Source organism: Artemia sp. Qi Xiang Cuo, chromosome 8, assembly GCF_049724085.1.
Source record: "Artemia sp. Qi Xiang Cuo chromosome 8, ASM4972408v1, whole genome shotgun sequence".
In the NCBI taxonomy this organism is placed as follows: Eukaryota; Metazoa; Arthropoda; class Branchiopoda; order Anostraca; family Artemiidae; genus Artemia; species Artemia sp. Qi Xiang Cuo.
In genome coordinates this window covers 13,863,628-13,891,235 of record NC_142801.1, presented here as the reverse complement: position 1 = coordinate 13,891,235, position 27,608 = coordinate 13,863,628, and the positions used below count along the sequence as shown (strand labels likewise).

Below are 27,608 nucleotides of genomic sequence, written 5' to 3'. Positions count from 1 at the left end.
CTCCATAATCGTTGCTTTTTCTCTTCAAAGCAAGTTCAACACTGAATCTTTGTCTTCTCTCTACCCAGACGAGAGCCTACTAATATGGGTTACTAAAACCTACTAAAACCTTGGCGACCTTGAAAACCACAAAAGTTGTGTTATGCCCAAAGATTATGAGAACCTGACAAAATGGGAAGCAAAGAGTTTATGGAAGAATTCAAAGAGAAAATAGAATTTTGTCTCTAAGAAAAGAAAAACTATAAAATTATAATCAACGCCATCAAACACCGCTTAATACTTTTCTCTCTCTCTCTCTCTCTCCCTTCTCCTTCTTTCTCTCTCCCCTCTCTCTCTCCGAATAAACGAAAAGACGAAATAAATGATCCAAATAAAGGAAAACAAAAAGCCGACACCTAAATTTTGGAAAACCTTTTAATTTCCCCCGTTTTGTGCCGAACATAGAGATATTCAGTACTAATGAAACGGATATCAGCAGAAAGTGCGAATTTGTTTTTTCGATTGAATGAAGCAGAATTTTCTTTTTGAAGATCAGAAAGAGCAGTCCCTAAAAATGTTGCAGCATACCCGCTCCAGAAACTCTAAAATCAGTTCAAATGAATTATCATTTGAATAATTTGACTGCTTTGGGAAACAAACTCGCCGATATAAGGGAAATAAAACTTCGCTATCTTTTCAATCAAATTTCACAGTTAAATCATAAATTCTCGATAGCTTTTAATTATAGCTAGTCCCCTGTGAGAATTCGCTAATGGTCCCTTTGTCTTTGAGACGGTCAGTCAACGCTGAGGAAGGCAAAGTGATTTTTATTGTATCGTGTCACCTTAATGTAATATTAACCTGACTGTTCCTGCTAGTTTTAAAAGCAAGTGAAAAATGTTGCGTCAACTACATCTTTTGGTAGCTTGTTATTGATGAATCCCTCTATATGTGAAAGTGCGTTTGCCAGTTGTCTTTAATGACTACCAAGTTATATTTTATATGCATGCTGCCTAGCTGAGGAATAACACAAATTACAAAGAAAGAACATACAGTATTATTGCTGAATGTGTTTAAAACATTCTCATGATTATTATGAAAGTGGGAGAAGAAAGTGAGGCAAATTTTTGGCAGTTCATATTATTGACCTACAAATAAAGTGAACATACCAATCGATGCCCTTTTTATGCTCTTTACGAATATAATAATCGGTTTTATCGGAACTTCAAATTTACCCACCCCCACCCTCCTAATGTGCAAATATATACCCTGAATTGTAACCACACAAAGAAGTTATCAACAATAGTTAATTTATTGAAAAGGGGTTAAAAACATATAACTAGTTTGTAAATAAGTTGTTCAAGGGTAACATATTCCAAACATACTTATTTATAACAATTCAAACCTCATTTATTAGGCAACTCAAATATAAAACGTTTTCCTACCGTTTCAAGTTTTTCGAATGCCGTTGACAAAAATAGCGCTGAATTTTGTGATTCGAAACTTTGCCGTTGACAATTCATGTAGACCTCGAAGCCGCACCGAAAAGTCGGTGGCGCGCCGCCTAAAAAAAAAACGGCGGCGCCCCGCCGCGCTTGCATCAGCGCGCTGACGCCGCCGCTGATTCTAGCGGCGGCGGCGTCACTAATACGCCGCCGTTTTTTTTGTTTTTTTCTCTCTTTTTTGATTATCGATATCGACCTCCGGCCTTCAACCGTCAGCCCGGCTATTCAGTTTCTTAAAAGTTAATACTATCTCCTTGGGCTCGCCAAGTATATCGGCTCGTAGAAAGGAGAAGAAGAAATTTTTCTTTAAACAAAAACTTTAACTTCCACTTTAGAATTCTTTTCATTTTTCTTATTGATTTTTCGAATGAAAAGAGGTAGGTAAAGGAGCATTAGGCAATTCAGGATGTTGTCATAGGCAGCGCACTCGAGCTGTCTAAGTAAAGAATAATGTTGGCACAATGTATTATTTTTTTTTCCATACCAGGGCAATTCGTATCGAAAGAGTTATCGTAGAAACTTCAAAAGGGGCTCATTCGATTGGAACTTGGAATAGCTAGTTCTCTTTTTAGTAGTCGAAAGTGATTGGAAGGCAACTAAAACCCCTTTCACGCCCACCATTTCCCCAAACACATCCAATCAAAATTTTAAGATAGCCATTTTGTTCAGAGTAACTGATTTCCAGAGAGAAAATATGTTTTTTGAGGAGGTTACTCCCCCACAACCCTTAGGGCAAGGGTTTTGTAGTTATGCCCTGGAGGTATATAAGAACGATGTTGGCACAATGTATTATTTTTTTTTTCCTTTAGACCAGGGCACTTCATATCGAAGAAGTTGTCGTAGAAACTTCGAAAAGTGTTCATTCAATTAGAGATTGGAGTGGCTTGTGCCCTTTATAATAGTCGAAAATGATTGGAAGGCGACTAACGCCCCTTCCACGCCCACCATTTCCTGAAACACATCCAATCAAAATTTTTAGATAGGCATTTTGTTTAACGTAGTTGAAAGTTTTGGAAATTAGGTCTTAGAGATGACAACCACCCTCACAGCCCTTAGGGTAAGGGTTGTAATTTATTCCCTGGGGGCATATACGGTGTTTATAGGAAGCGTTGTCGTAGAAACTCAAAAAGGGCTCATTAGTTTGGAAATCAAAAAGCCTAGTGCCCTTTTCAATAGTTGAAAGTGATTGGAAGGCAAGATATTATTATAGTAAAGGTTGATATGGGCACATTGTATCATTTTTTTTTGTTGTTGTTGTTTAAACCAGGGCACTTTGTATCAAAGAAGTTGTCATATGAACTTTGAAAAGGACTCATTTGATTGAAAATAGAAAGGGCTAATGTCCTTTTTAATAGTCGAAAGTGATTGGAGGGAAACTAATCCCCCTCCCACCCCCACCCTCCCATTTGCCTTTATGTTTTAAAAGTAAATGCTGCCTTAAGATTAAATCAAAATGCACTGTGTTCATACTAATTCCCAATAAGGCATCTCAGCAGTATCCCAAGAACACCTGAGGGTATTATGTTCAAACTTTCAGGGCTTCTTCTGCTCTTAAAATTTAACCTAATCAAAATAGCGTAAGTGTATCCAAGCTATCAAAGAAAGCGAACAAATTTTTTTGCGAATGTTATCAAGTTTTCCATTTCAGGTCAACTAGAGGAGGTATGAAACTAAATTAAACACTACTATTTGTGTCCAGATTTTTATAAGGGTCTATGTTGTTAAATTTTGCTGAAAATTGTTTTCCAGCATACAAATAGCAGGCCAAACTATAAATTCTTAAAAAAACGAAAAGATTTAAAGTATCATTTTCTATTTCCCTGAAAAGACTATGCCAATATAAAACGAACAGAAATTAATTAAAAAAACTGTTTCCAAAAAATAAGTATTTTCAAAGAAAAGTAAAGAACTCCAATAAACCAAAAATGAGCAAAAATAAAATCAAATAATCTACCAAGCGTGAAACTAACACAAATCAGCATCGATAAATAAATGAACCCCAAAACGAACAGAAATTACAATAAATAACCGAGTCAAACTCAAAACGAGCAGAAATTAATACAAGTTGGGCTCAAAACCCCTATGCCTTCCCAAGCCCAGAAAATAATTTGCACTTTACTGAAAAAAATACAAATGGATGCGCATTGTCAGTTTAATATACATATACTGATATTTAGTAATAAAAGTGTTAATATTATTTGATTTATTAAAGTTATAAAAGTAAAAACATTTATATTTTTCAGTAAAGTGAAAATTAAGTTCTGGCCTTGGGAAGGCATAGGGTTTTGAGCCCAACTTATGTTAATTTCTGCTCGTTTTGAGTTTGACTCAGTTATTTATTGTTATTTTTTTCGTGTCGGGTTTCATTTATTTATCGATGCTGATTTGAGGTAGTTTCCCGCTTGGTAGATTATCTAGAGCTAGTATAGAAATATATCTATAGAAATGAATTACATTTTTTTTTTTGCAAAGTTAGTAGAGCACACTGAAGTTGAAGTAGCCTTAAACTTTGACTTGAAACGTTATAGCTTGACCACTTCTTTCAGAAAAGAATTTCGAAGGATTATTCCGTGTTGATAAGAAAAGAGGGTAAAGGTGCAGTTTAGTTCCTCCTGTAGTGTAGGGTGCAGGAGCCCTATGGTGAAGGTGCAGGTTTGTTCTCCCTTATAAAACAACTTATTCCAGCAGATACAAAGAAGAAGCCCATTTGCGGCATTCTGTGGGACCCCAAGGTCCATTACTAGTATCAGATCCCGCGAGTGGCAGTTTACGCTCGTCAAGTTCTTGCTGTACCGGCCACATGTGCCCCAGCTAAACGGCTTTTTAGCACGACAGGACTGATAGTGACTGCAAAAAGATCAATGGCTCCAGGCAGAGTGAACAAACTCAATTTTGTTACATCAATTGTAACTGAAGTGATGTAACCGATGATTTAAAATTGTTGGTGTTGTTAAGCCATGGTATCTGTTTGTATACAGTGTTTTTTCGATGTTGTTATTTTTTTTTCACTTCCTTTTCGTATGTATTTGATGAACAGGAGATGTCTGAACTTCAAACTTTGAAAGTTATACACACATTAGCCGAAATCATTAACAAGAAGGACATGACTAAACACGGGATTTTATAGGAACAATGCGATGTTAAACATAAACACAACATAGGTTTCCCTGGGTCTAGTGGCTAAAAATGAGAATTCTACTTGGTCTGTTTGGCGGTGAACATAAATACTTTCCGCAGGCCCAACAAATTCCTGTTTTATCATATTGTTCTTGTATGTTTTTAGCCAACCATTTAAAAATCCTTACTAAAATCGAGGTTGAACGTGCTTAGTGAAGTGGAATTTTTATTATTATTTTTAATCAGAAAAATCGGCGCGCCGTGGCGCGCCGCGAAAAAAATTTCGGCGCACCTGGTGGCGCGCCGCCGCTGATACTGAATCACACATTCGCCGCCGTCATTTCGGCGTGGCGTGGCTTCGGGGACTAAATTCATGGTATATTCCAATTCAGGGTATATATTTGCACATTAGGGAGTGAGGGTGGGTAAATTTGAATTTCCGATAGAAGCGAATATTATATTCGTAAAGAGCATAAAAAAGGCATCGAGTGGTATGTTCACTTTATTTTTAAATCAATAATATGGACTGCCAAAAATTTACCGAAAGTGAAACTATGGACAGACATTAAAGTTTCAACAGGGCATTTGTTGCTCTGCTTTGAGCACTATCAGTCTTATGATGATGTGGTTTTAAAGGATCCACACAGAGGATGGAAAGAACTTAAGACTTGGATCCATAAAATATTTCTCAGGTTCAATTGAAGAACTTATCTTTTATTGTAAAGAAGTTTGACATTGGTTGAAAGAGCAGCTGCGGAAGAGTCGGGTTAAACTTTAACCCTTGTCGAAATGAGTTTCAAGGTCTTGAACTGTATCTACAGAGTTGATGGGTTTATCACCAATTTACCACTTATGTAGTAGCATCAATGTAGCAATGTAGAAGCTCATCCTCGAATGGGATGGGAAGATGTCATGTAAGAAATATTTAAGGGAAATGGGAACTTCTTGTCAGGACTTACAGAGCGAGACTTTGAATTGATTGGTCTGGAGGAGGAGTGTGTGTATGTATGTTGGCCTGTGGGGGCAAACATACATATTTCCCTTTTTGAAGTTCATCGGCCTGAAATTTACTTGTTAGTTTTCTCTGGGTTACAAGTAAATTATTGTAAAATTGATGTTATGGTTCTATTATATTATGATTCTGCCATTTGGTCACATGCTTTGCTAATAGTCTACGTATATTTCACGTTTTTATTTGAACTGATGTATCATGTATTTTTTAATTAATTTTTAGCAATTCCCTCCCCCCTCCCATCAGATCTTTGAAAACATTTTTTGTATTCTTATTTTAAAAAAAATAGATATTGTAACCCCCCCCCCCCCACGTCCTCTAGATCCCCAGTTTGCCACCTTTTTCCACACTGTGAGTTTGAGAAAATTCTCTATGCTCGAGGAAACATGTAAAAAAGGGAAAATGATCAAATCACCAGCTGGAATATTTAGACGTTTAGTGGTTAAAGCACTCAACAAATGCATTTCTTCGCCACTCTTGGTAATTTGTTCGCAGGAGGGAAGTCGAACCCTTTTATATTCCTGTTGTTGGAGGTAACACTTGTTTTTACATATCATTCAACTGATCTATCACGCTCCGTAGTATTATTTCTGCCTTTGCCTTGAACTCTTTATGAAATGTATCGCTTGTGGATATTTTAGCGTCTAAGTATTTCAGATTGAAATGGCAAAACATGGCGGCGTTATGGCGTCATTGTACAGCTCTCGAGTAACTGATAATTCCATGTCCTTAGAACTGTCACTTGAAATCAATCGAAAACTTCAAGCGCTACTGGAAGATACTTTGTTGAAGAATATTACACTTAAGGTAAAACTCTCATTGTTCCGTTTTATAGACAGATTATACTACTACTACTACAACCGCCCCTTTCCAACGAAACGGCCTAGCAAAAAGATGTTTGGCCCTTTTCAGGCCCTGTTGTTGTTTTTTTTAGGGGAGGTCACCAATATTTTTTCTAGTTTTCCTTCTGTATCGGTGTCCCTTTAGCCTAAGGACTTACGGATTTAAGTTTCAAGCCGACCGGGAAAAAAAATGTACCCTCATTTTTTTTTGGGGGGGGGGTGCTTAGCCTGGAACAATTTCTTTTCTACATTAGGCTCCTATTTACCCAACGACTTACGGATGCAAGTTTCAGACTGATCAGGTACAAAACAAAAGAATATTACGCTTAAGGTAAAACTCAATGCTCGTTAAATTCATAAGGTTGTGCACTAGTTTATGAATTTGACTAGTGGGACATGTTATAGTGGGACATGTTATAGTGGGACAGTGCACATGTTATGTGCACTAGTTATAGAATATGAACTAGTGGGACATGTTTGGGGCACTGGAAATGGTCATCCTCTCATAATTAGTTGAAATTAAATAAAAATATAAGAATGAGCTTTGAATTAAGAGAGCAATAGAATATTGGAAAATTGTAGGTTGTGCAATAGCGCTGCCTAAGTAAAGAGCGATATTATTATTATTATTATTTATTGAAAGCCTGTCTTATTACAAAAAGGAAATTACAGAGCACTATAAAAAAAAGGAAGAATAAAAAAGCAAAAGATCACTATGCAACTATTACAATTTAACTTGTGTAGAAGGAGTTGGTTCCAAGCATGTTTTAGCAACAAAAATGAGGGAGCACAACAGAAGGGCACTATACTTTCTAGGACGAAAGACAATTAGAAAACACAGAAATAATGAAGAACACAGGCAGTTGTAACAAAAATGACAAAAATGAAGAAGAGGAGCTATGAGAATGTATACTATGACGATGACGAGAGGAGCTATGACGATGTGGCTATAGATGTGGCTAGTGCAAAAGGAGTTGTTTCTAAGCGTGATGTGAGATCTTTTGGTTGTGTTTTTCTATGAGCTTAACAACAGCTATAGTAGGATATGCTATGTGAAGTATTTGATGAGCTTTGAATTGCGTGTCCAAATTGGATATCTCAGTAAATATTTTGCGAAACGGAAGAAGGTTGAACAGATTTTCAATTTATCAACGTGTGTTGATAGAACCTTCCAGAAGGGTGCAACATAGAGGATATGGGGGAGAGCAACAGTGTTGTATAGGGTTGACAGACAACGGCGATTAAAACAAAGCTTAGCAAAAACTATGGAATCGTATGAAGCTGATATGCGGCATTTGATGTATTCTGTTAAAAGATGACGAGTGCGAGAAATTATAGTTCCAATGGGAATGCCAAGATAAAGGATTTGGTTGGACGGGCGGATCTTTGAATTTCCAAGTACAATTTCATCAGGAAGGGTGCCTTTCCAGTTAAAAAGGACTACGTCATTTTTTTCAGCGTTAAATTTAAGCGCAGATTTTAAACACTCGGTTTGCATTTTTTGAAATATTTCAGAAATTTTATCGTGAGTTTGGCTAAGGTTAAAAGTGTCATCAGCATAAGTGACTTAGGATATATTCTGCCCAGAAAGGACGCAGGACATCTGACAGAGATCTTGAGCCTCAAGGACATAGTTATTGAAATAACAAGGTGAGGCAATGGCACTTTGCCTTGCTCGTTTCCTAACTGGCACAGTTCTATCCTGTGGCTCTACCATTTCATCTTTCTCAAGGGGGATTTTAAGTCGGACTCGTAGCTTGGTATACATATCCCTTTGAGATCTGATGATAGCCAGACTTACTCCTCTTTTAGCAGCCCTTAGGACAACAAAAGATTGGGTCAGGGAGTCAAAGGCGCGGCAAACATTGTCACTAATCGGTGCAAATGAACTGTGTGCGAGAGAAGTATCAATCAGAGCATTAGAAACAATCACAAGGGCGACAGCACAAATAATGTGGACATCCAAATTGATGGGGAGGCCTGTAACATTTTTCTTCTAACTCTTTTACAAACATTAGCTCATAGAACTTGTAAAGGGTGGTTGATACAGTTATGGGTCTGAAAGATGTGCATTGACTGGAGGTTCTTCCTTTTTTCGGAATAGGAGAGATCTCCCACATAGAATGTTGACGGAACCAAACCTTGAGTAAAAATCATTTGCAGTAATAAAGTGAGATGTTCTAAAAGTGCAGGACCACCACATTTGATATGTAGAGCGTGAATTCCATATATGACTCAAGATTGCTTTGGTTTAAGGTGTAAAATGGAATTAGCAACAGACATTACAGATACTATGTAATCAGAATCAGGAAAAGTATGTAAAAATTGGTCTAGCTCTTCAACATATCTGTGTTCAAGTTGGGGGTCTGTGTGGAGAAAATTCAGCCTTGTGAAAAGAATACCAATCAGATAAAGGAGTATCGGCAGCGGAAAGGGGAGTTTTTGGGATCCTGGGACGGATAGACGACCAAAAGAAATAAGGATTATCTTTGATTTTTTGTGCTGTCTGTTCTATGATTTTGCTTACGGTGATTCTGAAGCTCCTTTACAAACTTCTGATTTGTTGCAATGCAGATGGAATTAACAAGATCGAACAGTGGTAGGTAGCATTTAACCCATAAATGTAGCCAAATCTTTGCTGAATTACGTGCTTTAGAGAGACTTTGATTTTCCTGCCACTTAGGAACAGTTCCTCTATGCCGACGCTTCAATGGAACAGCACGAGATTCTGCATATTTTAAAGCGTGACATATCTCTGCACAATAAATATCAAGGAGGATACTTTTTTCCTCAGTCGGCAACACTGAGTGCTTGATCAGCAGAACAAAGGGTACCTTAATCTTGGAAAGGATTATAGAAACACTATCCCAATATAATTCAGTGTTGATTGATGCCCAATTACGCACATACGACGAATTTTGTGTTTTTGGGTGATTGGAAAAAGAAAACGATACGGGCAGGTGATCAGATATTAAATAATCACAAAGAACCTTCGGTTGTGAGACATCTAAAAATGGAGAAGCGACAACATGGTCTACGTTGAAGGTCGGCGAGGAATTGCGAATGTATTTAAAATTTTTGTCTTTCTGAACAACATTCAAATGATTATCAAATCGATTATCACCAATCAGAGAAGAACGGGTAGATGAAGCTGTTAGGTTACAGTTCAAATCTCCAACAATTAGACATGCAGAAATACTAGAAATAATAATTGAAATGCTTCTACATAACTTTTCAGAGGCAAGAGCAAAATGGTGCTCGGACGTATCATTATGGTAGTCAGTGGGCAAATAAATATTATAAATAAACACATTATCAACTTTAACAGCAAGAAATAAATCACTGGATTCTACAAGCACTGAACGACGAGCGGAATTCACGTAAGTCGCAAGACCTTCCGACGGTCTACCGCCAACACTATTTTGCTTAGCTAGAGTTGCATAGCAGGTGAACCCTTCTTTAGTATCCAAAAGACTAATGCCTAACTGACTTAGAATATGATCTTGTAGGCAAGTCAGGCAAGTCATGATTTGACACGAGCTCATCAAGAACTGAAGACTTTTGAACGAACCCACCGTTAATGTTTGAGTTAAGCACCTCATACTGACAATCCTAGTATTCTGTTCAATAATCGGAGCGTTTTTGTTTTCAAATTTGCTTTTTCATCTCAGGGCATCGAAATGACTGACATGTATGTTTTGTCGACTTACATGTTGCGCATCCAATTGGTTCCGTGCATGGGTTACTAGCATTCGACGTATGGCCTTGGACACCGCGACGTGGACAAATCTGGGGTGGGGATAAGGTTGGCTTCCGTTACTTACAGAATTGCTGGGCGGCCATGGGAGAGGAACTTCGTTATAACGCTCGAGAAAACCTGAGAACTGCCGTCGCATTTCATTCACCGACGATATAACACTTGCGCCTACTTCTGCTCCACTGGCCGGTACTTCTTGGGGATCAAATATAACGCACTAGGGGAGTTCTATCCGTTTTTAGCGCATCGTGCAAGCAGCTTAGCAATATCCACTAAATTATCCTCATCTTGCACGCATTTCGCAAATCAATCACCAGTTTCGCCCTCCTTTGTTAACAGTCCTTTTGTCTTTAAAATCGAGTCTCTAGCTAAATATTCCACAGCTCGATTTAAATACACTCTGTTCTTTATTCCGAAAGCCATTGATCGCGACATATAGTTCAACATGGTATTTAGCATTATAGTTTCTCTCGTGCTCGAAACCGGTTTAACCCCAATAAACGAGGGAAGCGTAAACCCTCGTTCAACCTAGTCCCCGCAGTTTAAGGGAGACTCTCCCGGCAGGTACAATGACATTTGCAACGGGTTTACTGCCCCTCTTCTGCTTGTCAATTAGGGTTACATAAAAAACAGCCTGGCGCACTATATATATATATATATATATATATATATATATATATATATATATATATATATATATATATATATATAAATGTTCAGAAATTAGGTGAGTAGATCAGTAGACACAAATGAAGGTTACAAATATGTCAGGATTATACGTCACTAATCCCTATTGCGAATTTTTTATTTTGTTCACTACAACTTACTGAATTATTAATGTACGTATAATATCCAATTTTAATGTTGACACTTTGAATGCAAGTTAAGTGCTTCAGTTCTTTTTCACCGGGCTACTTTGTATGGCAGGAGTTTTTGTTGAAACTTCAAAGGGGGCTCAGTTGATTGGAATTTGAAAGTTCTAGTGTCTTTTTAAGAGTCAAAAGTGACTGGAGGGCAATCAGTCCCCCTTCCATGCATTATTCAGTTGCCCTTCCCCCAAAGACACCTGATCGAAATTCTGAGATAACCGACTAGTCTAAAATAGTCAAAGGTCCAGTTACTAAGGCTCTGGGGACGACCTGACTCACAAAAGCACCTGAGGGAAGGGCTGTAAGGTATGCAAGTTGGCCATTGTTTATAAATAGGTTTTATTATTGGGAAAGAAGAGCACGTTGGATCGGGTCTCTAAAATTTCTAAGGGTATTAAGGTAAAACATTCAGGGAGTAATGAGAGGGATGTTAAACTGAATAAAGAATGCAGGTTGTCAGCTGCATATCAGCTATATCTAAATGCGTATCAGCTATATCTCAGGAACAGCTGGGGGTATTAATTTGAATTTTTTGGGGCATGCTAAGTGGGGAGGTTTAACTAACCAAAAGACATTGTATGTATCCAGGTTGTCAAAAAGGCATATCTGCAATATCCCACGAATGACTAAGGATGTTAAGTTGAAATTTTAAGAACATGTTGAGGGGGGGATCTAAAACTAAATCAAAAGACATTCGATACCTATACAACTAAATCAAAGACACATCATCCCCCTCGGCGTATTTCAGGGACGGATGAAGGCATTAAGTGGAAACTTTCATGGCAGGCTGAAGGGGATGATGTGCTAACCAAAAGACACTATTTGCATCCCGGTTGTCGAGAGAGCGTATCTGTAATATCTCAGGGATGACTAAGGATGGAAGTTGAAACTTTGAGGACGTGTTGAGGGGGATGCAAAACTAAATGAAAAGACACTATATTCATCCAGGTTGTCAAAACGACGTATCCTCAATATCTTAGAAATGGCTAAGGGTATTAAGTTGAAACTTTCAGGTAGTGTTGAAGGAGATGTTCAGCTAAATCAAATACACCATTTGCATCCAGGTTGTCAAAAGAGTGTATTTGCAGTACTTACTCTTCCATATTTCGCAAAATAAAAGCAGAGCGCATAAAAGCACTCTGCTTCTATGCTCTTGTGTCAAGACTAAGCTCTTTACCCCCCCCCCCCCCCCCCTTTGCTGCTGTAATCTTCCAGACAGTTGACGGCTAAGCTGCTTGGCTGATGTCATATGATGTGAAGATGTTGAGCAACCGTCTGTTCTCTTGCCTATGACCTTGGAAGCAGCATTGTCATTGCGGTACAATTGTACCGTTTTTGGTACAGTTTAGAGGTCCTGGTACAATATGGAATATTTTAAAATTTTTGGTTCAATACAATTTTTCAAGTTCTTTCTGACTCGGATATCTGTTCAATTTTTAGTTATCGAAAATTGTCATTGTATGGTAAATTTTTGAACTACTGTTTAGATGGTACAAGTTATTTTCTTTTGGTACAATTTTAGTCGGAAAACAGATCATTCTTATTTGAAAGCGGTGGCAACGCTGCTTGGAATTAGACAATTGACGCTTGGTATGTCTTGACTATGTTCATTTGTGTTCTTACTGGACTTGACCGTGAAGGAAGAAGAATGTTTCTGACGATGTTAAAGGATTTACAGCTCCTAAAAAACGACAGGACATCGTTATTATCAAATCAGGCGTCTTGATCAAACCTAGTAATTTTCCTCTCTCTAGAAGGTGCACTATACATCCAGGCCAATATTTACGCTGGGGCCTACTAGGCCCGGGCCTAAAGGCATTTACTGTCAAAATGTCAGGTGCTCTTTGCTGCTGCGCTGCCTATTCACAGGACAGTGATTTTAAAATAACACGGGAATTCCGTAGCCGCTTATAAACTGTCAGATGTCTCCCAAGAATGGCAACTGAGAGCTCGGCATCACCTCTCTTGCATTACTTTTGTCTCATCACTCATCAGTTGCCTTCTGTTCAGGGCTTCCACTATCCCCACATTTTCGAGGATTTCCCCGTAAATCTCTGCGTCTCCCCAAAAAAAAAATTGCTTGGGCCTAAGGGTGCCAAAACGCTTGGACCTAGGGGCGCCAGATATTTAAATCCGGCCCTGTCTACATCATTTATTCAAGAGGGGGGTAAATTTAAAACTGCAAATGCGAGCAGAAAATGCTGCTAATTTTAAATCGGCGAAAAAAAGCAAGTTGTGTTGTACGATGTTTCGGTAAATTACTTCTAGAAAAATTGAAAAGCATTTAATAACAAAATGAAAGCATTTTATCTTCCTGAAAAAAGTAAATCAGTTCAGAAAAACGTTTTTCAGGCAAAACCGACTTATTTTTATTGATTATAAAAATGTAATATTTTACCAATGGTCTCCTGATCATCCCTTGGTGTGTACCCTCCTAGGGATTGAAGAATTAGGTAGAGTTTTGACAAAATAAAACTTTGTCTTTAAAAATGTATTGATTTAATAAATATTTTGCCCCGTATCGATCCCATAAAACTTGCACTTAACCTATTCAAATACAAATATGCCCGAAGGTTAGAATGCGTAAAATTTCTGATGAGATTATTTTCCAAAGATAGTTTTGAGCAAAATATACTGGCTTTTCCTTGTTGCTTCCTAATCATAATATCAGAGGGCTACGCTTCTCTAAAATTCAAAAGATCATATTTTCACCTAAAATGTATCAGTATTAAAAGATACATTTCCTGATCTGGCGCTGACTTGAAACATTGACTTGCATTTAACTTTCACTGACAGACATATTGCAAAACTTTATGTGGGACGCCCCGCATCCAAATCTTTTAACTTAAACATCTTCTGCATCTATGTATAGGTAATACAAGGACGTAAGTAGGGGGTGTGGGGCCTAGTGGACCGTCCCCACCACCCAGATAATTTCTGGATGTTTTATATTATATACTTACGAATTTGGTAGCTCTTCCCAAACCTGCTCTTAATGATTTAATTGTATGCGTTATTGCTTCTTAGACTGGATTTTGGGGAGATATTTTGCTTGACGGAGTGCGGTCAAGAATTTCTTTTGAGATCCAGCTTTTTTAAATTCCTTAGAGATTTAAAATACTAGTGTGGAAAGGGGGGCTGTTACCTTTATGATTAAAATTTTCAATAGTTTATTTGTATCCTAAATTTGTGCTCTTAGAAATTTGTCGGGTCTCTATGTCGTTTCCTATTCTGCTCTAGAAAATAACCTGTTCATTAACTAGTAAAATTGTTGTTTTATTTGAAAAACTTTTGAAAATATAGATATTTTCGGAGACCACACTGCCTTTCCATGACGATAAATAAAAGTTCAAATAGGGATAAAATCCTTTTAATAGACAGTGATGATGATAACAGTGATAGAAATTCACAAAAAATACCAGATATTTCGGTCACATATACAGTGACCGTCATCAGTCGTAAAAACTAAAATAAAACAATTTAAAACAATAGTTTATATACTAAATCAAATAACACTACATATTGTTTAAATTTCTAATTCTTTTCAAAGCAAAGGCGGAAGCTATTCTCTTTGACCTTCTTGGATTTGGTTCATTAGCGTTCAATGATATAACATTTGGACAAAGGTCAACTACATTGGGTGAATTGAACTTTACTCTGTCAGATTTTAATAAATTATCATAGATAGAGTCCACCCCTTATTCACCTGTATCCCGATTCAAAGCAATATTCTTGAATAAGATTTTCTTTATTTCAAGAGTTTCACGAAAATTTTGCTTTAAACCCCGATTCCTAGAAATCAAAGAGACATTCTCGAACAAAATAAAATTGTCTGGAAAATTAAAAATATGTTCTGAAAGTGTTGAAGTGAAATCTTCAGACTTAGAATCTTGCTTTAAAGCCGAAGAAATAGAATCTTTGTGTTGTAATAATCTCATTTCCAAATTCTGGTTAGTACGTCCCACATATGAGCTTCCGCAAGTACATGGGACCTGATAAACCCCACTTTGTTGCCCCAATGAAGTTAGATCCTTCCCAGAATTTAGAAAACTACCCAAAGTATTATTACTCTTTAAAGCTACCCTTAGATCATTGCTTTGTAAAATTCTTTCAAGTTTTTCACTTAGCCCAGGTACACATGGTAAGAAACAAAAACATCCTTCTCCCGAGTTGTCTCCAAGACTTCCTTAGAAATCTCTAGAAACCTTTTTCTTCTTTTTGAAAAAGTCTGGTTAATTAACCATTCTGGATGCATGTTGCTTATTAGTATTTTCCTTAGAAAAGACAACTCCTCCTCAACAAATTTTGGAGAGCAAATACTAAAGATCCGATCAGTTAAAGAAATGATCAAACCAATTTTTACTTGGCGAGCGTGACCGGAACTATAAGACAAAAATCTATTGTTATTTGTCTGTTTTCTGTAAATTTTAAAATCCAGACTATTTTGATTTTTAAAAAGAAGAACATAAATGAAAGGAAGTTTCACATTCTCTTCCAATTCAACGGTAAACTTTAAATCCCCTCCCAAACAATTAAGATGTTCCAAAAATCCTTTTAATTCCTCGTCCCCATAATCCCATACTGAAATAATGTCATCCATATACCGGCCCCAGAAAATATGTTTTAAAAAATATGAATCTAACGCAATTGTTTCAATATTCTCCACAAAAATATTAGCTAATAAAGGTGATAAAGGGGCCCCCATAGGTAAACCATTTATTTGTTCGAAATACTCCCCTCTAAATTGAAAAAAATAAGAGAACTTATTGCACAACCTTACTAAATATATAATTACAGAAACTTCCAAATCTGTTTTGCCACTAATCAAATCCAAATTTTTCAACAGCTTTCCTTCTAGAAGAGTTTCGGCTGCTTTTGCATCAATATTTGTGTACATTGATACAATGTTGAAGCTTGAAAGCAAAGAACTTGAAGAAATTTCTACTTTTTCAGTTTTTCAACTAAATTCGAAGAATTCTTAATATACGAAATTAGTGTAGACAAAAGTGGTTTACAGATTTACACCAACCATTTGCTCAAAACACTTGTTGGTGACCTTGTATTTGACACAATTGGTCGTAATGGTAGGTTAGGCTTATGAATTTTGGGAAGTCCATATAATTTAGGGCACAAGGAACTGCGTGGCAGGCATTTGTAATAGAGTTGAGGCGTAATTTTTCCTTCATCCTTTAAGCACTTCAATTCGTTCTTAAACTTATTTGTAAAAGAGTCTACTGGGTTATACGATAGCTTCTTGTATGTTTTTTCATCATTTAGTAAACTTCTTAATTTTGATTCGTAGTCCTCAGTATTCATCACAACTAAAGTGTTGCTCTTATCTGCTTTTGTAATGGTAATCGAACCATCCTTTTTTAAGTTTTTTAGAATCCCTATGTCTTTGATGGTGGTATTAGGAAATCTCGGTCTTAATACCAAATTAGACAGGGCTCTTACGGTAGAAGTTCTAACCAAGCTAACATTTTTTATTAGGTTTGCGTTTTATCCAGATATGTTTCTATTGAAGAGATAATATCCTCCACGGGGATTTTATCTGGTTTAAAACAAAATTTCGGACCCTTTTCAAGCACTGATTGTTCTTGTATCGTTAAAGTTCTTGATGATAAATTAACCATACCTGGTCCAAGAATTGAGGAAGGTATTACCGCATTATTTGTTGATAATTTCGAAAACTTTTTTTTAGTTATCTTTATCTGGCAAGGCGAAAGTCATGATTGAAGTGATTTTTTCCTGTTTGTTGAATAAAACAAAAGTCACTTACACTAACCTTTTTTGATATAAGATTTTCCAGAGAAAGTTTATCTCTCACTATTAAAGCTGTTTTTCGACTTTTATCCTTAATAATGTTTTTCATGGCTTGTCGACTCTTCGTCAATCAAGGATTATTAGAGAGGCGCCCTTAATGGCTTCCTTACAAAATTACTTCCGAATGAAATTGATCATATTAATTAAAATAATTACATGAACAGATTCATTTACAATATGAAAAATGAGGAAATTTGACTTTGCAAAGAGTATCCTACTTATACATATAAAATTTGGTTCTGTAGAAAGCATCCAGCTCTGTATTACTGCTACCATTATTCTTATCACGAGTACTCCTAATGCAACTATTTTGACCCAGCTTTATCTATTTCAACTTTTCTTTTGACGGCTAATCCTTGCACGATCGCTGCTACCCAAACTCCTGCTAGCTTTTGGATTTGCCCTTCGCTTTTTTCTTAGTAGTAATCATAATCTCGAACACGTCAGTAACCCTTAGATAAACGATTTAGATATTTAAATAAAACCCTCATTTAGCCTTAGAATCTTTAAATCATTATGAACCCCTTAATAGGTAATTCAGTAGCTGGTCTGTGACTTGATAGGTGAAGCCCATTTTTTGTGCACCACCATTTTATGCACAGTCGTTTCACCAGTTCAATAATTCAATTGTTTTTCCTACATCATTTGTTCTTTTCAAGACGCCTAGGTATGTACGCAAACACTTATTTCGAGGGCTATTTGTTTCAGAGGAGGCCAAGTTAAAAACGATCGCAGAAATAAGATAAGATTATTTTATTTGACACATATATACCAAACATTTTGCAGGACATGCAAACAAACCTCCAAAGGGTTTGTTGGCACCCTGCAGTAGTCTTCTCCGTTCCACATATTCTGGTAACGTTGTTTTTACATTATTCTACATGCTATTCATATGCGATTCATAAGCAAATTGCATTGTACTGTCACAAATCATAGAGGAAATCTCTCCGCTGTAGCCTTGAAGGATGCCAGACGCCTGAAATTTCTTGTTTCAACTGGAATTGTATTCCATTCGCGACAGGCAAAGCCGTATTCCCTACAAATAGGTAAATTGTATCCAGAAAACAGAGAAATTACAAATATAATCTTAATATTTCTGGGGGCCAGGGGCGAATCTCCAGCATTTTTATTGGGGGAGGGGCAAGACGGGTCCATATCTGGATAGTCAAAGGGCATGGGATGTATAATATTTTTTCTCCACATTATTGGGGGGGGGCAACTGCCCCCCCCCCTTGCCACCCCCAAACGACGCCCCTGCTGGGGGCCAAAGGCATTTCCCCTCCTGCATGTATGCCTTAGTCGCAATGACAGCGATAATATCATTTTCAAGTACGAAAAAATTAAAACCGATGATATTCAGTTCTAATATTCAGTCTTATAGAAGGTACATTAAGAATTTCTTTTACTGGAAGATCAGCCACTGTCACTGGTACAGCACCTTCAGTAGTTGATAGAACAGGAGTTGATTGTTCATCTATTCCAGGCATTGTTTCAAAACTATCCGATATTTCTTCTTGTTCTTCAGGTTGAAATTCAGAACCATCCTCTTTTGAATTAATTCTTCACTGACAATTTCATTTCCATATTCCAAAGTGTCAATTTCGTCAAAATTTTAGCTTGAGGTTTCACTTTCAGACTCATCCTTGAGCTCAGGTTTGTCAGTAGTCTGTTCTTTCTTAATGTTTATTTTTGACAATGGAATTTCTTCCAAATCAAAATTTGTAGGCTGTTCAGAGGGTACAAGGGTGGTGGAAGGGATTTTGGCAGCAGATTTCACTTGAGTAGTAACACGCTCAATGACTAAGGGCTCGTCAGCACCTTCTTCAAGCAACTTGCGCAGCTCTTTTGGAAGGTCTTCTTCGTCATAATAAACATAATAATCATCCTCTTCCTTAGTTACCATATTATGTTTCATCGATTGCTTCACTTTTAATTTATTGTCTTCAGTTTTTATCACCATTGCTATTAATAGACTTTATATAACTCTTATTCTCTGCATTGAGGATGACGCGGTTATGCTTTTTTTCCATTAATCTAAAGGATAATTTGAATGAATTGCTTGCTTACTATATTAAGAATGTAGTTGATTAAATATAGAGTATATGGCATTGACTATTCTTCTGCGATAATTTTGTGTCTTTGTTTCATTAAAGAGTCGCTTGGATAATTAGTGACTTAATAATGTGAAGTCGTGCGCGTATACAGTAAAGTATATCATTTTTTAGTTTGCGATTTTGAAGATACGCACATTGCATGTGTCAGTTGTATCAAATTCTGCATCAATGTGTTTTAGCTAGTTTTTGGCTGAGAGTACATTTGGGAGAAAGGATATTTTTTGGGTTTAGTGTGCATGTTTGGTGACAGCGGTGGAAGTAACTCTTGGTACGCACATGAGCGATGTTTGCTTTGCGCGACAATGTAGTTGCTGAATTAATCGATTTTGGTCGCTTTGTCAAGCATCTATTGAGTTGAAAAAATTCAACTTATATTTTGCCGCTATGTGTTTTTTCTGGCATTTTTTCTGCGCAGCAGCAACAGGCATAGAAGAGATAATTGCTTTAATCTCCCTTAAAACAGGGGTGGCAATTAGGGGGAGGGGTCAGGGGACAATTGTTACCCTAGATTTCAAAAAAATTGTTTTTTTTTTGTTAGATAATATAATTAAAAAGCAAAAATGCCCTCCCCCCCCCCCATTTAGATTTCGAATTTCTTTTGGTAGTTTCATTAAAAAATGGAAAAAAATATTCTTGCCCCCTCCCCTATATTTTCGTGACTGGGTGTCATTGCTTTCTAAATGCTGTGTAAGGTCCTCCAAGGAACTTTATGTTAATCCAAAATTATTCATAAACGGATTATTTTGTAGCTAGCTAAGTTTCTCGGTATGTTTGGCGTAATTCATGGGATCATCGGGGGCAACAATATTTGAATGGTTTACCACTGTAAGTTAGCCAATAACCCCTGAAAGATGACAAAAAAATGTATTTAGCTCCCGAAGTTAATTTTTAATATTTATATTTTTTTCATTTGTTGTTGAGTTTTCTATCTAAATAAATGTGTCTTTTTTAACATTAAATGTTTTTAAAAATACATTTTTCTGCTGTCACTGAACAGCAGCGTTGTCAACGCGGTGCATTTGAAAAATCTCTGGTACAATACACATTTTCCAACCAGCTACGCACACTCTTCCTCCATACCAGTCTATTTAAAGCCTCCCTCTTTGCACCCTCCCAGGAAGTTTCCATTTCCCTTAAATCTTTCCTTACGACAGCTGGTCGAAAAAAGAACAATCTTTGGCAATCTGTCATCCTTCATCCGCAGAACATGCCCTAGTCATCTCAACCTTTCTCTCACTATATCCTTAAAAAGCGAGATTGAACCACACTTTTCGCACAGCCTACTGTTTGAAATCTGTCAGATGTTTCTTGACATCAAAGTTTCATTTCATGTTGGAATTGGGCAAAAATTCTTATGTGACTTTTTCCTAGATATTTTGTCTGTTTTGACTGCAGGAGGAGACCGTGCCCAGGGTTTTAACTTAATTTCCGAATCACTTTGGGGGAGGATTGTTACCTTAAAAGTTCATGTTTAACCGTAATATAGCTAAACATGGTTATATGGAAATTTAAGCTGACTGGAAATATCATCTAGGAGAGAGGAATTTTTTTAGAGAGGAAATAGAATTTGGTGCCCTTATCGACGTAATTAAGTTAAACCTTGTTCTTTTTTTTCAGGAAAGCTTAAACACGTTAGGCGAAGAAGTTGCTAGAGTGAGTCAAGATTACCAAAAACTTCTTAAAGCTAAATCCTGACAGCCGTTCTTCAAAGTGAGAAACATAGAATTGGGTTTTATTTGGCAACTCTGAACTTGATATTTATGTTCGTTTTATTGATACAATTATTTGTTAAAGGTGTACAATATTTCTTACTAAATTTTTCTCTGATGAAAATATCGACCTACTGTTTTGCAATTATACGCATTCCATTTTTGTATGAACTCTCTCATGCATGGCAGTCGTGCAATATAGCTCACAAGATTTGCACTTATAGTTTTAAAGCTTTGCATCCAATCAGAATCGAATTCACATTGGAAGATTAAAACTTCGCATACAATTCTGGGTGCTACAAATATTATGTGTCCATTGAAGATTCGTGTTTTGTCTTATATTATATTCTTTAGTCTTAAAATTTGTACGTACACTCACTAGTGGATCCAGGGGGGGGGCTTCCCCCCCCAAAGATTTTTTCTGGCGCCCTCATTCCTTGTTTTTTCTGTTTTTCTCTCTTTTTAAAAAAATAAGCTTGTCAATTTGGTCGATTATTGGCACCCTTGTCACAATGCCCCCCCCCCCCCAAGATTTAGCTTATTGGCGCCATAGTCACATTGCCCTCACCTCAATATTTTGCTTTAGATCTGCCCCTGCTTACACTTTGGGAGGTTCACATCAGACCGGAATTGAATTTGCATTGGAAAGGTGATTAGCCTATCCGGTCACTGCTGAGAATATATAATTTTTATACAGACAAGTTAACCAACGGCTGTAACTATGGCTGTTCATACAAAAATAACGGACAAAACTCAGAAAATAAGAAAAAAAATGATAATCTAGGCCAGTAACTTTTGAAAAGAAGAACTTGATGTGGACTTTTCGACTGTATAAGGAGTAGGGCATTTTGGCTAAAAAAATAATTGAATGAAAAAAAAGTCATAATAATCTATGGCATTGAAGACTTAAAAAAAGAATGGCGAGAAAGAAGAACTAAATAAATTTCAAAAACGAAAGCAAAATCATGATACTGAATCTAGATATATAAAAGAATAACATTTCTTTTTGTTGGCAAGGTTTATTTTAAAATAATTCTCATTCAATAAATGTAACTTAGTTTGTCAGTGTGCTTTGCCAAGTCTGCAGGTTGTTAGTGTATCTGATGTTTGATTTTTTTTTCTTTTCTTCTTAAAATCTCGGACGGTGATTCCCTTATGCCTAGTTACTATATTTAGATAGTTACTAGATCTACTGCCCTGATTTAGTTTTTTTTTTTTTTTTTGCATCCGTTGATTCCTTTTTCTATACATTTCTACTATCAATTAATGCAGTGATGTATTTGGCTTTTATTTGAGGGTAAAAATTACGAATTCTTGCTCAAAGACCTAATCATTTTTATTACCTAATCATGGTAATAAAATTTTTATTATATAACAATTTTTATTACCTAATCATGTCCGTTGGGTGCTGTTGAGACTGTCTTCATGATATATGATCATTGGCCTGTGCTGAGATATTTTTCGATGAAATGTCCCCATGATCGGGGAATCTTTTGAATCTGTCCCTCCGCTGGAATTTTTTACCATTGGGCAACTGTGTCTAGGTCGAAAAACAGGCGAGCCAGTATTTCATCAGAAACCATAGGAGAAGCCTATAAGATCTTACATCTTGGATGGCTAGGAGCCACAGGGAGTTTACGACCAGTCACCAAACTCTGCTGATGGAATGAGGACAACAAGATCCTCAACGTACTGGAGCCATTTAGTCAGAAGTATGTTGAGTCGGCTCAGGATCTTAGCTTTTCTAGACCAGGCTCTTATCCATTATAACAGGCTGTTAAGGTCTTCGTTTTATAGTCGCCTCTTTTTAGATGCTGGAGTCCATGTCATGTTGTGTTTATGTTATTTGTCTAATATATTCATATTTCGGTCTTTGTGAAATATATCCTACATAAACTTGTCACAGCGATATTAAGTCAATTACAACAAATTTGCTATGGCAGTATATAAATCAAATGTAAATATTTAGCCAGAACATATTGTTTAATATTTAAATATAGTATTTAAGTTTATGGCTCGTCTTCGAATTTTGCTGGTGAGGTTGAACAACCAGGATCCTCAAATTCCTGGAGCCATTTAGTCTGGAATATATCGAGTCAGCTCTGGATTGTAACTTTTTTATTTGCATCTAAGACACGTTAAAGGTGTTCGTCTAATTCCTCGTCTTTTGGTTGGCTCTTTATAGATGGCACTGAGTAGCCAAAAAAAAAGAAAATCTGTTAAATATTCCCAAAAATTTATTGATTGCATATGAATTGTGAAATTATTTTAAAATTGAAACATTCGTTTGTATCATAGATGTCTCTCTACTTTTGAAGTTGATAAAGCTATACTGTTCAAACGATTTATGATTTGTTTTTTATTATTGAGGAGGATTAAGCTGTTCGAAATTAGAAATCATTTACTCTGCATGGGGTATAAATCAGATAAATATCGCTTCTACTCATTTAAAAAACTGAAGGCTCAAGAATCACTCTTCCCTAGGCTGGTCGTTAAACTAGACACATTTGCAGAAGGCTATGGGAATTTGGGCCCATACCCCTCGCCGAATTCTCAAGATATATACTATTCCCTTCTCAACTCCTATCTTTTTAAATTATATCCCTTTTTAAATCCCCTCTGAATGACTGCGCCTCTTCTGGAAAGAAATCTGATGTGTGTCGATGAATGAAACTACAAGAAATCTTTCTTTTTTTTTAAATTGGATCAAAACTTGGAAAGGCGGATCAAAAATAATAAAAGAATTTTATGATTTTGTCCTTTTTTTTGTGTAGTTCCCTGGTAGTGAAAGTTTTGTCCTTTCTCCTGCATGATTCCCTGGATTTTCTTTTTTTTTTCCAGAATCAAAGACATTTAGAGCCTGATAACACTAGAAATCCAAATTTGGTAAAAAAAAAAAAAAAAAAAAAAAAATGAACACAGATTTAGTGCGGTAAATGTTTCTAAAAAATCCCTAAGGATTTTCACTGTTTTGAATTCTACTCTGTACCGTTAATTTAGAGATAAAAAAAATATAGAAGCCAAAATATCGCTATATTTTCCTATTTGTTCCATTTTTTCTATTTTTAAACATTCATTCTTAAGCTTGATTTTGGGTTAACGGTGAAACCTGACCGCAAAATTTTGCAGAATATGAGCACTTTTCATTTTCATCACTATGACTTATATAGTGCTTAATTGTGCTAGTATTTCAGGGATTTTAACTTTTGCAATCCAACTCGGCAACACTGTTCTGTCTGTGGTCAATAGTTACAAATTTCTACGAGAGTCTTGGAGCGCCAAAGATATAATTTTTCTCAGTTTCCTGTTTTCGTTACTGCTTTCCATTTTCTTTGGCTAAAACTGGCGTTGTTGTCTAGTCGGATTATCTTAAAAGACATAAGGGAAGCCGTATTGTTTAAAAAGTTTCGTTCTCTTGAAGATTTAAAATTTGTTTGAAATATTCAAGATTGTAAGTAAGGCTTCTTACATAGACTAAATGGCTGACTCTGATTGTGGAATTTGAGGGATACGTTAAAAATAAACCTCTGAAATAAATAATACAAAAATTTGGGAGGTATGACAACCCTGCTTTATTTAATAGGAACCACACAGTAGTTTTTGTTTGTTTTTATGTAGTTCAGTCGCAAGTTTGAATGTTGGACGGCATGCTGAAAGTATCAAAGGTGTGAATGCCATCTAGTCATTCTAGTGGAGAAAGTCTTAAAGGGTTTATGACGTATGTGACTGCGCAAAGATTAGGTGGGGCGACTGTAAACGTTTTTCAGTTCCTACTTGCCTTTCCAAAATTTTGGTGAAGCTAAAACTGAACCATGTTCTGATCTAAGCCTAACAAGTACTTTATATAGCTTAGTTGGGACTGAAACTTCAGGCTCCAAATTTCGACCCAGTTGTAGACTTGCCATAATGCCTATTATTTTTTTTCGCTTTACTATATCATATTGATTGAGGAGAATACGAATAGAATATAGGGTGCTTCTAATAACTTCGAAAAAATTGTTAGGACCTTTTAGTTTTCTTGAATCCACCTTGATTTAACTTGTAGTTCATTTTTGTGCATCTAAGGTCTAAAGTTTACATTTATTTACAGATTTTTTTTTTTATCGCTGTATATTGTTTTTAAATTTCTCGTTCTGTGGCTGCAGTGTTGGTTTTTAGTTTTTTTGTTTTTTTTTAATGAATGTTATTCCCGGAGTACCAGTCATTATATTGGAATTTTTGTTTTCGTATTTTTTGCCGTTTCGTCCTTTTTGGAAATATATTGTAATTTAAGGTTAAAAATAAAAATTTTTTGATTATTTGAAACAGTGCTTAATTATATTGAAAAGTCGTTACAGTGAATATAAATACTGTATTAATATAAATACAATATATAATTATAAATACAATATAAATATTGTATCTCTTGCATAAATCTTGCATATGCATATTGTGTTAATCCTCAGACAAATTCATATGCCACCAATCTGGGACGTTACCAGTCAATTTAGAAGTGATTATATATAATTAAAAGTCATTAAAATTTGTCATTACAATATTGAAAAGTCATTAGAATATTGAATTGTCATTACAATATTGAAAAGTCATTACAGTGAATATAAATCCTGCATATCTCAAGCCAGTTCTAGGTCTTTAAGTCGCTAAAGTCAGGTGCAATATAGTGTTTAACAGCATCTTATTCATGCTTGCTTTCTTTGATTTATCTGGATTCATACTTATCTTATTCATACTTGCTAAAATATAAAAGGAAGTATATTAATATCAATAATTTAACACATAATAGTACTTCAAACGTATGTGCACCAAGGACCTGTCCTTGTTCGCTCAGGACCTGTTTCAATAAAATGACCGGTCTTTCGACAATTTACGACTGCTGGTCCGATCTGGTCGTGCCTGGGAAAAAAAACATTCGTGCGTGATCATTCTTTAATGGAAGAAATAAGAATTCTTAATTTTGTAGACGGTAGCTTTAGGCTTCTCATATATGTTGAATTTCGTTTTATAGTTTTCTTCAAGATCATACCTTTTATTGGTAGTGTTTAACCCCATTTTTGAAAAAGTATACAAATGTTCATATGTTGTTAGTTTTTGAAAGACTAACTTAAAATTGATGAATGTTGCATATTTAGGATAAGTATGAACAGTAGATGCTGCTGATATTGTTATCAAAACTTCCTTTATTAGAGCTTTGGTTTCCATTGATAAGGGCCGCTCTTTACTTCCAATTTGCTTGTGCGAGCTGTTTGCTCCATGGCTCTTGTAAGTGTAAGGGAGGATCCCCCTCCATAGCGTCCCCTAAACCCTGTTTTTTTTGTTTCTTTTTTTAATCAAGTTTGGCATTCGTATGCTAAAGCTTCAATTATATCTGAACGATAATCATCCCTGAAAAATTGCCCTCCTTAGAATATTTCTCAGGGGGGGGGGGTCTGAAATATGAGATAAAGATTTAGGGTCATCGTTTCCTCGTTTTTAAGGGGATGTCTTCAATTTTTGTTGTGTAGGGAACTATAGGCTAAGGCCATATATCACTGGCCAAGTTTGTTCTTTTATGCCTCAAAAAGGTGGAAAGCAAACTCTGACGCCATCTCTTTTGCTACTTAAAAGGGCCACTAGAATTTTGAATTCTGTCCTAGTGAGCCCGACGTTTTAGGAACACTGGTTTTAACCCTTGAAAACAAACGTCCGTTACCATCCTTCTGAGAATAGAAAAATACAAAATTTGTTGTTTTGTTGAAAGGTACTTAGAAACTCTGTAAAAGAGTTCTTTTAATATGCAAACCGTGATTGTGCAAGTTTATCAAAATCGCTCCCCTTTTTGGGGAGGCTCCTCCTTATTCTAAAATTGGTTTAATTTGCTCGAAAAGTTGATCCAAAAAGCGTGAAGGAAGCAGTTTTGAAAACATTTAGCTAAAAATTTTGACAGCTTAACGTCTTAGTTATTAAAATGGATACTAAACTGCTAACAATTCATCGCAACGTAAAGCCACCTGAGACCAACAAAGTAGTGCAAAGCAACGTTTCCAAAGCGGTACAATTGTATCATTTTTGGTACTATTTAGAGGTCCTTGCACAGTGCGGTACACTAAACAATTTATTGGTATAAAACATCTTTTCCTGTATATTTTGGCTTCCCTTGCTCCTTTCTTGCTAGGATATCTGTTCAAGTTTTGGTTTATCAAAATCTTTCTTCTTTTTATGGAAAATTTTTAACCTGCTGTTCAGATGATACAATTTATCCTCTTGCGTTACAATTTTAGTTGGAAAACTGGTACAGTTTATTTCAAAGCGTTGGCAACGCTGGTGCAAACACATTTGAGATTTTTTGCAATTAAACCTCAAAAGTCGCCATTCGTGGAGGTATAGGAGAAGTTGAGGTGATAGGAGGGGCTGAACCATAGTCATCAGGATTTTTACGTAATAGTTCTAAAACAGCTTTACTCATGTGTAAGTTTGAAAAAAAAAACGTTTGTAAATCAAAATTATTAACTTTCCTTTGTCAGTTACTTTTACAAGATTTCAAATATTGATTCTTTGGGCATATACTATACTTTCAAGTTCTCCTTTTAAATTCTATACAGCTTCCTTTTTTTATAATTTTCCTAGAGGAAAAAGTGTGAGAAAGGGCTCTCCGTTCGTTTACACGATTTTTTTTTTTTAACTGTTTCGAAACAAAGTTTTTCAGACAACAGTAAAGGGCTACATTTATCCAAAGACCAAAAATAAGGTCAAATCATAATACAAACTTAAAACGGACAGAAACCCTTATCAATGAATAAATAAAACTCAAAACAAAGAGAAACTAAAATGAATATCTAAGTCAAGCTTCGAACGAACAGAAATTACGGTACTATTGCACTTAATGGTACACACGAAAGAAGCCA

At 36.1% G+C, this 27,608-nt stretch overlaps 1 protein-coding gene across 6 annotated transcripts in view; it reads left to right on the top strand.

Moving 5' to 3' along the window:
• LOC148949182 (uncharacterized) overlaps positions 1-25,019 on the top strand; it is a 235,625-nt gene extending 210,606 nt beyond the window's left edge. For 5 of the 6 annotated variants that reach the window (XM_089093222.1, XM_089093226.1, XM_089093223.1 and 2 more), the window contains 2 exons: positions 6,271-6,420; positions 20,636-25,019. In XM_089093222.1, the coding sequence (XP_088949348.1) occupies positions 6,271-6,420; positions 20,636-20,713 (228 nt within the window). In that variant the 3' untranslated portion in view covers positions 20,714-25,019. Of the gene's footprint in view, positions 1-6,262; positions 6,421-20,635 lie in introns of all 6 variants that reach the window. The other variant, XR_016142109.1, reaches the window with a different exon arrangement.
• The last annotated feature ends 2,589 nt before the right edge of the window (positions 25,020-27,608 follow it).